The sequence below is a fragment of the Miscanthus floridulus genome, chromosome 4 (assembly GCF_019320115.1).
Source record: "Miscanthus floridulus cultivar M001 chromosome 4, ASM1932011v1, whole genome shotgun sequence".
Taxonomy (NCBI): domain Eukaryota; kingdom Viridiplantae; phylum Streptophyta; class Magnoliopsida; order Poales; family Poaceae; genus Miscanthus; species Miscanthus floridulus.
This window is the reverse complement of record NC_089583.1, coordinates 115,525,341-115,540,135: the sequence shown is the minus strand read 5'-3', so window position 1 is coordinate 115,540,135 and position 14,795 is coordinate 115,525,341. Positions and strand designations below refer to the sequence as shown.

The 14,795-nt window shown below is 40.1% G+C and overlaps 1 protein-coding gene across 2 annotated transcripts; it reads left to right on the top strand.

Annotated features, from left to right (window-relative positions):
- Window positions 1-1,155: 1,155 nt before the first annotated feature.
- Window positions 1,156-12,833, top strand: LOC136550435 (uncharacterized). 2 transcript variants are annotated; one of them, XM_066542008.1, is made up of 20 exons: window positions 1,156-1,339; window positions 1,449-1,518; window positions 1,965-2,007; window positions 2,311-2,388; window positions 2,506-2,590; window positions 2,682-2,764; window positions 2,896-2,953; window positions 3,555-3,665; window positions 3,938-3,995; window positions 4,170-4,266; window positions 4,758-4,793; window positions 4,881-5,017; window positions 8,818-8,888; window positions 8,969-9,022; window positions 9,156-9,298; window positions 9,403-9,549; window positions 10,325-10,555; window positions 10,688-10,747; window positions 11,590-11,814; window positions 12,267-12,833. In XM_066542008.1, exons 1-20 carry the CDS (start codon window positions 1,219-1,221, stop codon window positions 12,399-12,401), a joined length of 2,043 nt encoding a protein of 680 aa, XP_066398105.1. In that variant the 5' UTR covers window positions 1,156-1,218; the 3' UTR covers window positions 12,402-12,833. The 2 variants fall into 2 exon arrangements, with proteins under 2 accessions (XP_066398105.1, XP_066398106.1); XM_066542009.1 differs by lacking the exon at window positions 1,965-2,007 and having other exon boundaries at window positions 1,293-1,339.
- The last annotated feature ends 1,962 nt before the right edge of the window (window positions 12,834-14,795 follow it).

Below are 14,795 nucleotides of genomic sequence, written 5' to 3'. Positions count from 1 at the left end.
TTCACCAAAACCAAACTAGAGTTTTCAGAGGATGACGGTGCAGGCGCGACGAGCGCAAGGGCAGAGCGAGGGGAGGGGGATCTAGACCTGGGGCCGCGGGAGGAAAGGGTGACGGCGCGAGGGAGAGGTATCGCACGGGGCAGAGCGACAGGACGAAGTTGGAATGTCGCACCAAAAAATGTCCACGTTTTATTCTTTTTAGTTGTAGGAGACTACATAGGAGTCCCGTCATAGCATATTTTGTTTAGGTTCCATATCATGGGTCAAAATACTCTAAAAAATGTAATACCGAAAGATATAGCACCTTTCTGCAAATATCAATTAGTTTTAGCTTAAGCATCAATGACAAGTTTAATTTTGAAAAAAATACTGAAAGATATACCATACAATGACAACGACCAACAACCATATGTCATTCTATGTTTATAATGGAATGGTTCACATAATGGCCAAGTTAGAGCAAACAGAAAATGAGTTGTGAATAGGTTTATACCATAGAAGATGTAGTCATATAATCACTTTTTATGTTTTTATAAAAGGTGCATTTGCACTCTCAATCACTAATCACTATGCAGATTCGCCCATAATTCTACTGAAACCCAGCCTAATCTGGACCTTCCAAAATGCACTGATCCATCCTAATCTTCTCCTTGGAACGCGAACTGATCTGAAAATTAGAGTATGTCTACTCAACGACTATGTGTTTTATATAGTTTTAACACATAATTTTTTTTGCACCATAGAATTAAGATCCAACAGGCTCCACCCTCTTTCTACCTCCAGCCTTCTTCTACCTTCAGACAATTACAAATTACAAGATCATAGATCTACAGATCACGAAAAACAATTTTTTTTCTATGAAAGGACAAATCACAGATCACAGAGGAGGAGGAGGTACCTGGAGCCGGATTCGCTCCGACGCCAGGTACACATCGGAACTGCTGTGGAGTCACTGCACTGTGCAACGCCCTGCACCGGGCCTGAGGTGCTCACCTGGTACCCGCCACGCCCTGCAGCTCCGATAGGATGGCGTGGCGGGGCACTGATTGGAGAGAGAAAAAATCCATATATATATATATATTTTTAAATACATATGTGTTGTATAGTATTTATGTAAAATTAAGCGCCTCCTAAAAAAGCTTAACCAAAGCAAACCCCTGGCCCCCACGCAAACCCCGATACCTTTGCCTTTTCCGCCCGCGCCGTCCGTCTCCGTCCATGGCCATGGAGATTCCGGCGCAGGTGCGCCGCTACTGGCTGCCGATACTCCTATTCACCGCCGGATTCCTCTTCCAAGCCCTCGTCCTGCCTCGCCACTTCCCGCCCACCCACTACGACGGTGAGAGCCCCTCCGCCGTCCCCACTCCCGCTTCGCGCTCTCCGATTCGCCACGTTCTGACTTCTGAAACTTTTTTTTTTGGGGATTGGCCGTGCTGTGTGGTTTGCAGTGCTGGGAATCGAGAGGTTCGCGCCGGTCGAGCGGGTTGTGGAGGCTTACGAGTGGCTCTCCAAGGAGTGGTGAGTGCGATTGATGCGACTTACTGATAGCTTCTGTTTGAATTGATTTGGAAGTGTGTTGTTCTGTGGAGTTCGTTGTGGGAACTGGGAAGTGCATTTCTCGACTATTGCAAGTCGTAACGGGGTAATCTAGTTGGAGTTTACGAGTTTGATGGTGTTTCTGCACTTGTTTGTGTGTGTGCAAAATCTAGTCTGGCTTGCTTTTGTTTACGTGGAATGAGAGGGCACGATTAGTGCTTGCCTGAATCACCAGCTTTGAGATAGTGCAGACGCATCACTCGATTCTCCACTCCAGTCTTAGTAAGATACTGTTTGTTTGTTTGAGGGAAATCAGTAAGATACTGTGGATGATTGCTTGCTTGTTGCTTATCTCTACTAGTTGCTATTGTTCTTTTGCATACCTGCTTTACAGAATCTGAGTGAATCTTTTGTCGATGTTAACCCAGGCTATCTGAAAAGAATCACCAACCAACTGTTGATATTATAAAGGTGAGATCAAAATCTAGAGCTCAGTCTACTAGACTTGGTAGTTGGTAATGTTTGCATAGAATATAGTGATTATTTTGTAAGAATCGCCTACGTCCTAGGCATGGCAATAACTTTCCATAGCAGACTCACCATTCATGTATCTATGTAGTCATACACTTTTCACACCTTCTGTCATTCAACTTTTAGAACCTTTGAGATTATAAACCAACTACCATTCAGTCTTTTTTCTCTGTTTTTCCCCCAAATGCTTGTTGCTATGAGAGTAATATATGAAACTTCACAATTCTTTGATGGTTCGTATAGATCCGTTATGCATATGAGCTGTTGACAAATCCAGTTTTAAAGAGGGACTATGATCTTTTTGGACTGGATGAGCATAAGGTGACCACTCTCTCCCCCTCTCCCCGTTCACGTGCACGCCGATCAATTGAAAGTTTCTTCAGTTTTATCACTTCTATTTCCCTATCGGTCTAAGAGTTTTTCCCTTCCATCTGGTAGGATGTCCTCAAGAGAGTCAAAGAACAATATCGAACGGAGCACTTTCTCAAAATTGATCTCCCATTGTTAAAAGACTCTGTAGTCAGTAAGTTCCGCCTATCTAATCACTTGTAAATTGTACTGATATATTTCCTTGCTTTTGTTATGTTTGGCATAAAACTATTTCAATTTGTTAGGTTTGACTGATGAAGCCTTCAATGTACTCACACATGAGTCGTTCATGTCTGCTATTAATGAAGAATACCCGTTAATCATACTGGTTAGTTTTTATGCTACCTCTGTAAGCGATTAAGCTTCCGTTGTTTTATTTACATTACTTGTGCATATTCTTAGTATCTTCTGCTGGAACGAATCACTGAACTTACTGCTGATTCTTGCTCTATTTTCTAGGTATATTCAAAGGGTAGTCCTCGGTGTGCTCAATTTATTGAGTACTGGAAGCAAATTGGTACGTTCTTCATTCTGACGTGGATGCTATTTTTTTTATTTGTTGCTTCGTTTGGAAAGAAAACCAACACATTTAGATACTTAATGGAAAATGCAACCTATTGTAGGATTACACATTTGGCCGCTGTTTTGTTTGTTGCTTCACACTGATAGTCTTACATGAAATTATTTACTATTGATGGGGTAAGTTGCATCGACTTTAGTAGTTAATGGTATTGAAGGATGATGAAAATTGGAATTGTGGTAAATTGCAGGGTCAGATCTAGAAAAGACATTCTTTATTACTATTTAATACACTGCCAAGTGGCATGCTATGAGAAAGGCATATGCTGATATAATTGAATTTGTCTACTTAGAATTTGTTATTTTTAAGACTGAGAATATTCCTTAGGTGAGCAAGCTTTGAAATTTTAGCGTTTTGTCTGAGCGGTACTTTATGGATCTTTTGGCAGTTCAGTCGACACTCGACTGTATTTTCCGTTCCTTTAGAAATTATTTGGTGTTGACAACAATAACTACTGACAAACATTGTGAATTTAGAATTCCCAAGAAAAAATCTCCTACTTGATTCCCCCCTCACAATATTTGATTGCATGGTCTAGGCACTCAATTGGATGGAATCGCCAAAACTGCTATGGTAGAAGTTGGTGATTCACAAGTGGCTGGTTATTTTGCTGAAAAACGGTTCTCCAAACGGCCATTTTTCCGTAATGGTATGTCAATACAACAAGTCTTGTTAGTCATAATGATGTGAACTTTAAGTTAGTTTAGGTTTCGCTGGTGATCCACTTCAACATATTGACCCTCTATTTGAAACATTGTTAGTTTGTTACATGGATTTTGTCAAACAGAGTAGGTCAGTGAGGGAAGTGGATTGCTATTTTTTGGTAGTGGAGAAGTTCTGTCCTCAATTTTCTGTTGAGAAAAAAAGGTATTCTTTTTGTTATTATGGTTCATTCATTCCATACTCATTCGATTCGTGCAGGTGTACCAACACTTGTTGCATACCCTGCTAACTGCAAAAGTCCATCCTGTTACATGAGGTGACTATTTTGGCCAGACTATCAGTTTCCTGATCATATTTAAGTCTGTGACTCTTCTTTTCCTGTTATATCAGCATTCCCATGATGAGATTTTATGCCACGCCATTTCCCATCTGTGCTGAAGACATGGCATATTCGGTACACGGTCTAAATAACCATGTTTTCTATGCCTAGGTACCCAGGTGGGCTTTTTGTGGATTCTGTTGTTGATTGGGTTGCAACATCAGTTATAGGATTGCCTCGGATCTTGTACTATTCAAAGGAGACATTGGTGAGCCTTATGATTAGCTCTATTACTTTATTTATCCTATGTCGATGTGTTCTTTCTAAATATTTGAAATTCGAAGCAAATTGAAGGCCTGTTGGAAATGTAATCTATTATTTTAGTTAGTAACTAAGATCCATGTGACCTACTGAATCATGAGTATGAATCTGCATCCAAAATTCCTTTTTAGAGATACAGATTCTAGTTTGGTTAGTGAAAATTTTGTCATTACTTGCATGGGAAGCAGTCAGGACTAGGCTTCTCGCCCACTTATTTGGGATGTTTATCTTATGACATCATGGAACTATTTTAATTACACAATCCTTATGGCTAATTTGTAACTATAAAAGTAACCAACCAACACACTCCTCTACGTATTGTTCTTGTCGTTTTGCATATTGCTGCCCCGTTCAGTGTTACTATTCAACAATTGCAGTTAGGTTTGATAGGCTTTACTTGAGTGGAATTATGGTTCTAATGCAGAGCTTTATTTTCAGGGGCCCCAATTCATTGGGAAGAGCGGCCATCATAAGGTTGAATAGCTTTTGCTGGAGCACCTTTACCTTTTGGGCTTTTGGCCACTCACAATTGCTCATGCCATCTTTGCATGCATTATGTAGGTCAAAGTTATCTTTTTCTCAAGTACTGGAGAGCGTGCTGCTCCGTTCCTTCGCCAAGCTGCCCAAGAGTATTCAAGTTATTCATCATTTGGATTTGTCCTATGGAGAGAAGACGAATCCCAGATTTGGTGGAATTCGTATGTGCTTTTTGAGTTTTTGTACAACTTTTTGTTATCTATAAATCATGCCTTTGTATAATATATTAACAGTAGCTATTTATAACAGTTTGATATTATATATATGTTTATAATGAGTAAAGAAATATGAAAATTTTAACTGATACAATTTACTAAAACTATTGAACACTAGCATTTAAGGCTCTATTAGTTGCAGAAATTCATTCTGCAGAGTCTGCATATTTACACAATTGTTCATCACTTCCTATTTACAGCACCTATTTCATACTTAGCTACTAATCGTTACAACAACAACAACAACAAAGCCTTTAAGTCCCAAACAAGTTGGGGTAGGCTAGAGTTGAAACTCAGCAGAAGCAATCAAGGTTCAGGCACGTGAATAGCTGTTTTCCAAGCACTCCTATCTAAGGCTAAGTCTTTGGGTATATTCCATCATTTCAAGTCTCCTTTTATCGTCTCTATCCAAGTCAACTTCGGTCTTCCTCTACCTCTCTTCACGTTACTATCCCGGCTTAGGATTCCACTACGCACCGGTGCCTCTGGAGGTCTCCGTTGGACATGCTCAAACCATCTCAACCGATGTTGGACAAGCTTTTCTTCAATTGATGCTACCCCTAATCTATCACGTATATCATCGTTCCGAACTCGATCCCTTCTTGTATGACCGCAAATCCAACGTAGCATACGTATTTCCGCGACACTTATCTGTTGAACATGTCGTCTCTTCGTAGGCCAACATTCTGCACCATACAACATAGCAGGTCTAATCGCCGTCCTATAAAACTTGCCTTTTAGCTTCTGTGGTACCCTTTTGTCACATAGGACACCAGATGCTTGGCGCCACTTCATCTACCCTGCTTTGATTCTATGGCTAACATCTTTATCAATATCCCCGTCTCTCTGTAGCATTGATCCTAAATATCGAAAGGTATCATTCCTAGGCACTACTTGACCTTCCAAACTAATATCTTCCTCCTCCCGAGTAGTAGTGCCGAAGTCACATCTCATATACTCAGTTTTAGTTCTACTGAGTCTAAAACCTTTAGACTCCAAAGTCTCCCGCCATAACTCTAGTTTCTGATTCACTCCTGTCTGACTTTCATCAACTAGCACTACATCGTCCGCGAAAAGCATACACCAAGGGATGTTCCCTTGTATGTCCCTTGTGACTTCATCCATCACTAAGGCAAACAGATAAGAGCTCAAAGCTGACCCTTAATGTAGTCCTATCCTAATCGGGAAGTCATCTGTGTCTCCATCACTTGTTCGAACACTAGTCACAACATTGTTGTACATGTCCTTAATGAGCCCGACGTATTTCGTTGGGACTTTATGTTTGTCCAAAGCCCACCATATAACATTCCTTGGTATTTTATCATAAGCCTTCTCCAAGTCGATAAAAACCATGTGTAGGTCCTTCTTCTTCTTCCTATACCGCTCCATAACTTGTCTTATTAAGAAAATGGCTTCCATTGTTGACATTTCGGGCATGAAACCAAATTGGTTCATAGAGACCCGCGTTATTGCTCTCAAGCGATGCTCGATAACTCTCTCCCTTAACTCATAGTATGGCTCATCAACTTAATTCCCCAGTAATTAGTACAACTTTGAATATCCCCTTTATTCTTGTAGATCGGTACCAATATACTTCTCCTCCACTCGTCAGCCATCTTGTTCGATCGAAAAATATGGTTGAATAGCTTGGTTAGCCATCCTATAGCTATGTCCCCGAGGCATCTCCACACCTCGATTGGGATACCATCCAGTCCCATCGCCTTATCTCCTTTCATCCTTTTCAACGCTTCTCTGACCTCAGATTCTTAGATTCTCCGCACAAAACGCCAATTGGTGTCATCAAAAGAGTCATCCAACTGAAAGGTTGTGTTCGTATTCTCACCATTGAACAGTTTATCAAAATACTTTTGCCATCGATGTTGGATCTCATCCTCCTTCACCAAGAGATGCTCCCTTTCATCCTTAATGCACTTAACTTGGTTGAAGTCCCTTGTCTTTCTCTCATGAACCCTAGTCATCCTATAAATGTCTTTCTCTCCTTCCTTCGTACCCAAATGTTGGTAAAGATCCTCGTACGCTCTACCCTTTGCCACACTTACAGCTCGCTTTGCAGTCTTCTTTGCCACCTTGTACTTCTCTATGTTGCCCACACTCCTGTCATGGTACAAGCGTCTATAGCATTCTTTCTCCTCCTTAATAGCCCTTTGGACTTCCTCGTTCCACCACCAAGTATCTTTAGCCTCACCTTCACTTCCTTTGGTTACTCCACACACCTCTGAGGCCACCTTCCGAATGTTGGTTGCCATCTTCTCCCACATGTTGTTTATGTCTTCTTCTTCCTTCCAAGAGCCCTCTTTGATAACCCTTTCCCTGAATACCTCTGACGTCTCCCATTTCAGTTTCCACCACTTTGTTCTTTCAATCTTAGCTTGTTTATCCCTACGGGCACGCACCTGAAAACGAAAGTCTGCCACCAAAAGCTTATGTTGAGAAACAACACACTCCCCTGGTATCACCTTGCAATCCAAGCATGCTCGTTTGTCCTTTCTTCTTACGAGGACAAAGTCAATCTGGCTAGAGTGTTGTCCGCTACTGAAGGTCACTAGATGAGATTCTCTCTTTCTAAAGAAAGTGTTGGCTATCATCAGGTCAAAAGCTACCGCAAAGTCCAGAACTTCCTTCCCCTCCTGATTCCTACTACCATACCCGAAACCTCCATGAACTGCCTCGAAACCTGCGTTTGTAGTATCTACATGCCCATTAAGATCTCCTCCTATAAAAAGCTTCTCACTACTAGGTACAGCTCTAATCAGGCCATCTAAGTCGTCCCAGAAGTGTCTCTTAGCACTTTCGTCGAGGCCTACTTGGGGGGCATACGCACTAATTACGTTCAAGACCATATCACCAATGACAAGCTTAACTAAGATAATCCTATCTCCTTGCCTTCTCACTCCCACCACACTATTCTTGAGGCTCTTATCAATCAAAACTCCTACTCCATTTCTTTTTTCGACTGTCTCTGTGTACCAAAGCTTGAAACCTGTATTGTCCACCTCCTTCGCCTTCTGACCCTTCCATTTAGTCTCTTGAACGCATAATATATTTACATGCCTCCTAGTCACGGTATCAACTAATTCTCTTAACTTACCTGTAAGCGACCCTACATTCCAACTACCTAAACGGATCCTAGTTGGTTCGACTAGCTTCCTTACCCTTCGCACCCGTCGACTCAGATGTGAAGACCCTTGCTCATTTTTCACTACACCCGGGCGTCGATGTAGCGCGCCACTAAGGATGCGACGACTCCTTCCCATCTTGCTGCTTTTATTGTTTCAGTAAGTGGTATTATATACTACTATTACGATCATCTTCATTGATCAGAGTCTTATTGCACATACCATTTCATGTGTATATATGGTTTTACATATGATGGCGCATCCAACCTTAAGTTCAAAAATAGTCTCAACTCAGCTTTGTCAATGATCTATTTCCTGATCCTTTGCTTTTTTTTTTGGCTATGTTTATGCCTTGACTTGAAAGTTTACCATTTTTTGGCTACAGAGAAACTCTTAATCAGATAATTAGTGTTACAGTCTAACAATTGAATGCTGATACCACAAATAGTAGCTACTTAGCATCGAAAACATGTGATTTACTGATTTCAAGATCAGTGAGCATTTAGCAATTGAGCTACTGCATTTTAATGAAGCAAAACACTACCATGGTCCCATCTGTTAGTACACATGGTAAAGTTGGTCACACAATCTTTGTCTACTTCGGATCAGGTTAGGGGTGGAGTCGGCTCCAGCACTTGTTTTCTTGAAGGGGGCAGGCACGAAGCCTTTTGTACACCATGGCAAGATTCCTCTCCCCTTAAGTTTTTTTTTTTATTTTTGCAATGCAGAGGTTATGCTGATTGTTGACATCCCCATTCAGGAATTTTTAGCAAGTCAGAGTTCATAGAGATGATGGAGGAGCACAAGCACCATGGTATTGTTGAACAGTTTCTGAACCAATTGTACTGAATTATCAAACCGCGTAGTATTGTTTAGGATACAGTTTCCTTAAATGAAACAAAACATTTCTTTATCACCACATTCACTCCATTATTGTTCTTGTTTAGAACTGCGACAGCTAAGAAGTGACACATCTTTGGAACTGGGTTGTGATGCTAGAGGCCATTCACGTGCTGGCAATGATGCAGCAATTTGGTATTGTGTAATTGTCGCTGGTCGTCTGGGTGCAGAATTAAGTAAGAAGAGACAAGTAAGTTTTCATAGTTAATTGCAATGCGCAAATTGGTATGGTTTATTATCTGAATAATCTTCATTACTAGTTTGCTAAGTATATTGGTTTGCATTTGAAACTAGATTTTGCGTAAGGCCCAAGACAAACTGTTAGGTGATGTTGACAAAAGTGCTCGGAGTGTCGATAATTCAGTAGAGACATCAAGTGCTGCAACTGCCTTCAAAGATGATAGGTTGACCTTTGTTTGGTTAGATGGAGAAGTACAAAAGGTAGACTGCTTTATAATTTCAAACTTTACTATTTATCTCTTATATTATCTATAGTCATCTTCGGGATAGGATCTTATCCAGTTTGGAATGTTATCTCTTGTTAGTTGGCAGGTATAGATTGATTTGTTAGGACCAGCTCTATATAAGGCATGGCATTACATTCTTTTGTTATATATAAAAAAGGAAAAATGAATCAAAGAAGTATCCACCAGCCAACAGTCTACACTTTCTCCCAAAGTCCCTCCACTTCAAGCCATGCCATGCGGCCTCATTGTCTGTGATAGTTATCCCCCGATATGATCTAATGGTCGTAACAAGTACTACCTTAGTGTCCAGAATACTAGACCCTTGTGAACAGAACCATAATGGATTTGATTCAAAATGTTCTGTGGTAGTAATAACAATTATGTGGACCATTAATTTACAGTGCGTGCTTCATTGATTCTGTGAAAAAACACTACATGCGAGATTGGTCTGTGCTTTTGTCTATTTGTCACTTGTAGCCCTTTTAGAACCTCAAGGTATCCTCCAATTGCTTAGTGGATAATGAGTTATTGATTCTGAAATATGTGTTTCCCACCAAATGAAATGCTCCGGACCTCTGGTTATATTATAGTTGTCCTTAATTCCCATGTACGTCACTGGAACCTGAGCAACAGAAACACATCAGATCCTGACTTCAGCAAATGTGTGGGCCATTCCACTGTCAGCAATCAAATTGCTCCTCTTATATTTGTAAATACGAAAATAACATCGTAAGCATATATTTTGGCAGCAAATTTGTGCCTTCTATCTTGCCACTGATTATACTGGAGCCTGTGGTCCTAGAGACTTTGGAGATGACAATGATAAACCAGAAATTTTCATTGTTCGATTCCAAAGAAATGCAACATATGAGGCACTTAAAGCTGAAAAAAAGAACAATCTTGTGGATGTTCTCCAGGGACAGCATACTGATGCGTCCCAGCTAGTGGCAAGGTACAAGGGTCCAGATGAAATTGAAGAGGTGAGAATTTAATGGTTTGTACCTTCTAGTGCATTATCTATTTGCCTTCTGATAATTATGTCAGGTTTGGTACCTCAACACTAAAAGATCACTGCTAATTCTGTACCTGTTTTAAATAATATAATATTGCAGATAAATAGGTGGATCTCTCAGATTATCAAAGATGGAGATACTAGAGAAATTCCTTACTTTGTAAGTCTCTTGCATGTTACTCCCTCCGTTCCAAATTATAAGATGTTTTGGCTTTTCTAGATACATTGTTTTTGCTATGTATCTAGACATAGTGTATATCTAAGTGCATAGCAAAATCTATGCATCTAGAAATGCTAAAACGTCATATAATTTGGAATGGAGGGAGTACAAGATTTTTTTTTTTTTTTTTGGTAAAAATCTGCAGGACGTTGCACTTGACCTTTGCCTAGTTGAATCGATAATTTTACAAGAGAAAAAAACATTGTGTTATTGTGTACAAGGTTAGCTAGACATATGTAGACTTCAAGAATGTCCATTCCATCAATGATTTTGAATTAGATTGCCTTTTCAGTATCCTTAAATTGTGTTATTGTGTACATATGTAGACTTAAAGAATGCTCTTATAGTCTCCCTAGCATGTATTCTTAAATGAAAGGGGTAAGAATATATAAGAAATGAAATGTACTTCCACATAGACCAAAGGACGATTGACTCAATTGCTTGACTTGTCTTACTTGATCCAGTCTTTGTCCAATGTATCTCCTTTTGACGACAGTCAACATTATTTGGTTGATACAAGTTGCCTCTAACCATTTTTGTATGAACACCCATTCTATCTACCCAAGCACCTACAATATCTAACTTGTTGGCACTAGCAGTAAAAATTCACCATGGCTTAACAATTACTATATGCGATTGAGGTCTAAGCATTAATTGTACCGCGGATGAAAATGCTTTCACTTTACTTCTGAAAATAATGTTTTCAGAGCAGTCACATTGCACAAAGTGTATACCATATCCCCCATATTGTTAATCTTTGCAGTGCTCTTCTGTGTGTGTAGACTTCAAAGGTGCCAGATCTTGTACCAGAGGAAACGAGCAAAGAGTGGCTAAGAAGTTCTAAAAGTATCCGCTCAGCAGGGAAAAGTCTAAAAGATAACATTGGTTTCCATGTCCAAGATTACCTAACCCACCCAATGATTGGTTCAACTTTGCTTATGTGCGGATGTATTTCTATGGGAATAATATGGTTCAGGAACAACAAACCAACTCAAAGTACTCGACAGGTAGTTTCATGTTTGATATAAAATTAGATGAGCATTACCTTATTTACTGATTCAAAAACTTTTGGAGTTCTCCCCATGTCTATGCTCAGTTTTCTTAATGTTGATCAGTCAGTTACAGGTAGTTTGTGATGTAGGTTTTGTCTACTACTACTCTACATACACCTGAATTTGTAAACCCAAAATACCATTAATTTTTCTCTCATACAATCTGAATAAATTGTGATGTCGCCAATCTAACTGTTACACTCCACATGATTCACTGTTCATTTGTTTCCAACCAAAAAAAAGGTCACTTGGGTGGTATTTGATCTGAAGGTTCTCGCATTCCATGAAACCTACTCGTTATCCTAGCAAATCGAAACATCACGTTCTTAACACTTTAGAAAGTATATTTATGTTTGACTTGTTACTCAGCATTCAGAGCTCTGACAGTATGTGGTGTCATCTCACAGGAGAAAGCTCCAAAAGACAAGACAAAGAGGCCTCGTCCAAAGCTTAGCACGTCGCTCTTCGGTGAACCTTCTGTCGTAGACGTTGACCCAAAAGACGCTCGTCAGTGGGAGATGTCAGACTCGGATTCAGACTAATGACTTGCTCCTTACATTTGGACCTGACCTACTGCAAGGATGTATTGAACTTTAGTAAACTATATAGTAGTGCGGTGGCCCTAGTTTTGGCAAATGCGACAGAGTATAATCGATATTGTGAAAACAGTTGGATCACTGAAGTAATCAAGTTATAGTGAAAACAGTTGGATCACTGAAGTAATCAAGTTGCCATCTTTCTGATGCTTCAGCTGCCCTGTGGCGTGACTCCAGGGACATATTTTTGCTATTGTTATGTTGACACCTGCTTCTAAACTGACAAGCCTGGTGGAGATCCCTGTTAACCTATGATCTCAGAATGGAGTCAACTATAGTAGACAGGAACATATCTGTCTCTAGAATATGTAAATGATGTATCCCACAACAACAACGTACATGCATATTTGATGTAAGCTGGCATGTATTTGCGTCGTGTCCAAGCCAAAACGGCACATTGTGATACCGGCTTTTGTTTTGATTTTTTTTTAAATATAATGCCTTTCAGGCATACCGCGTGCATTTGCTGCAATCCTCGAGAGCTAGTTTGGGCAAAAAGTCAAACCAAACGCATGTCAGCTTGAAAGTTGTTAATATCTTAAGGGGAGTGGTAAAAATTTTAGATTTATTGTGTTTGGTTTGTTATCAAGTTTGCTTCATTCTGCTAGGAAGTTGGTAATTCTAATTGGTGACGAGAAAAGCCAAAAGTAGTGCCACCAAATTTGTAGTTCTAAATTCTAATGTTGGCATGACAAAATTTTGCATGTCCAGAACCTGGCAATTGGGTGAAGATCAAACAGCATCGTCTCCTCTGTGAAGTAGAGGTGACTAACTGTAATCCCTCTTCATGATGAACTTGTAGGTCTTCAGGTTGGCGCCTTGCCCACAGATCCAATGAAACGGCCTCCTTCTCCTTCATGCCGCTGCACCCAACGGCCCCGTTCGCGTGCCCTTAAACCCGGCTTGATCCGCTTCTTTTTTCATCCGGAACAGTGTTTTCCTCTCACAAATTCCTTCAAACGAACGGGCCAAATAGTGCTTCTCTAGATGACCAGATTCCTGTGTGCAACGAAAAGGATAAGGAGCTGAATCCCTCATGCACTGTGACTTGCTGGTTCATTGTATTGTGGACCATAGGAATAGGAGCAGGTGGCAAATTTGGGTTCGAAAATCAAACGTTACAGTACTTTACCAAAAGTTTGGTGACCATTTCAAAATAGGGGCAGATATAGGGCTAAACAGAGTATATCAAGCTCTTTTTATACGAAATTACGGAGTATAAATTCTTCTTATAGTACTTTACCAAAAGTTTGGTGATCTGCAATTGGATCCTCAAGTGCGATACTGACGTCAGACTTGAGAAACCTGACGTACAGCTCTCTGGAGTATGGATGCAGTGCCATTGATCTGTGACTATGAAGTGAACGGTACAGGATAAACGACGAGCCAACGAGTAATCGCTAGTCTCCGTTGCATGCATCTACCAGCAAGAGAGGATAGATATGCATGTAATCCTCGCTATGCAAGCATAAATAGAAGTCAACAATTTTTATATATCACCAAAATAAACTATTTAAAATGTTTTTTTAATTCAAACAGGCCTATTAACTTAGTTGGTTAGAGCATCGTGCTAATAACGCGAAGGTCGAAGGTTTAAGAACTGCATGGGCTGTATATTTTAATTTTTTGTTCTTTTTTTTTTTCAAAATTTTAAAACTTTGTTGTTGTTGTTTTCCTACAACTGAACTCTGGACTTTTTTAAAAAACTTTTAAAACTTCATTGGTTTTTTCATGCAATCTTAAAACTTCATTTGAACTCTGGACTTTTAGGCCCTGTTTGGTTGAGCTGTGGCTGTGGGAAAAAGCTGCTGTGGGCTGTGAGCTGTGGAAAAGCTGCTGTGGGCTGTGAGCTGTAGAAAAGCTGAAAGCTGTTTGGTTAAACAAGTATAAAATATACCTTTTATCTTTATCTCTCTTGAAACAACTATGGAAGAGCTTTTTATTCCACCAATTTCGAAAAGCAGAAAGCCAAAAGCAGGGTCAACCCAGCTTTCAAAAATGAACTACGGAAAAGCAGCTGCTTCTGAAAAAGCACCCTCCAAAAACAGCCCCTTTGGTTGGGCTTTTGGCTTTTGGGGCCAAAAGCCAAAGCCAAAAGCCCAACCAAACAGGGCCTTAGGTGGGCCAATCAACTTCATTGTTTTTAAAAGTTGTTAACTTAGGCTATAAAAAACGTGGAGGCCGGTCTGTTCTGTAAGAGCATCTCCAAGAGACTCTCCATGTCCTTCCTAAATAAAATGAATAGAGATTTTGTTGAAAAACTACTCTCCAACGGCTTTTTTAAATGGTCATTCAAATATAGCTATCTTCTATTCCGGATTTTTCGCTAGCCAAAAATAG

What these genes read in the sequence shown, in the direction of transcription:
- LOC136550435 (XM_066542008.1), top strand. Translation starts at nt 1,219, where the DNA reads ATGGCCATGGAGATTCCGGCGCAGGTGCGCCGCTACTGGCTGCCGATA. An exon ending in TGAGTACTGGAAGCAAATTG is followed by an intron (nt 2,954 to 3,554) that starts GTACGTTCTTCA and finishes TGCATGGTCTAG; the next exon opens with GCACTCAATTGGATGGAATC. An exon ending in TCCCAGATTTGGTGGAATTC is followed by an intron (nt 5,018 to 8,817) that starts GTATGTGCTTTT and finishes ACTTCGGATCAG; the next exon opens with GTTAGGGGTGGAGTCGGCTC.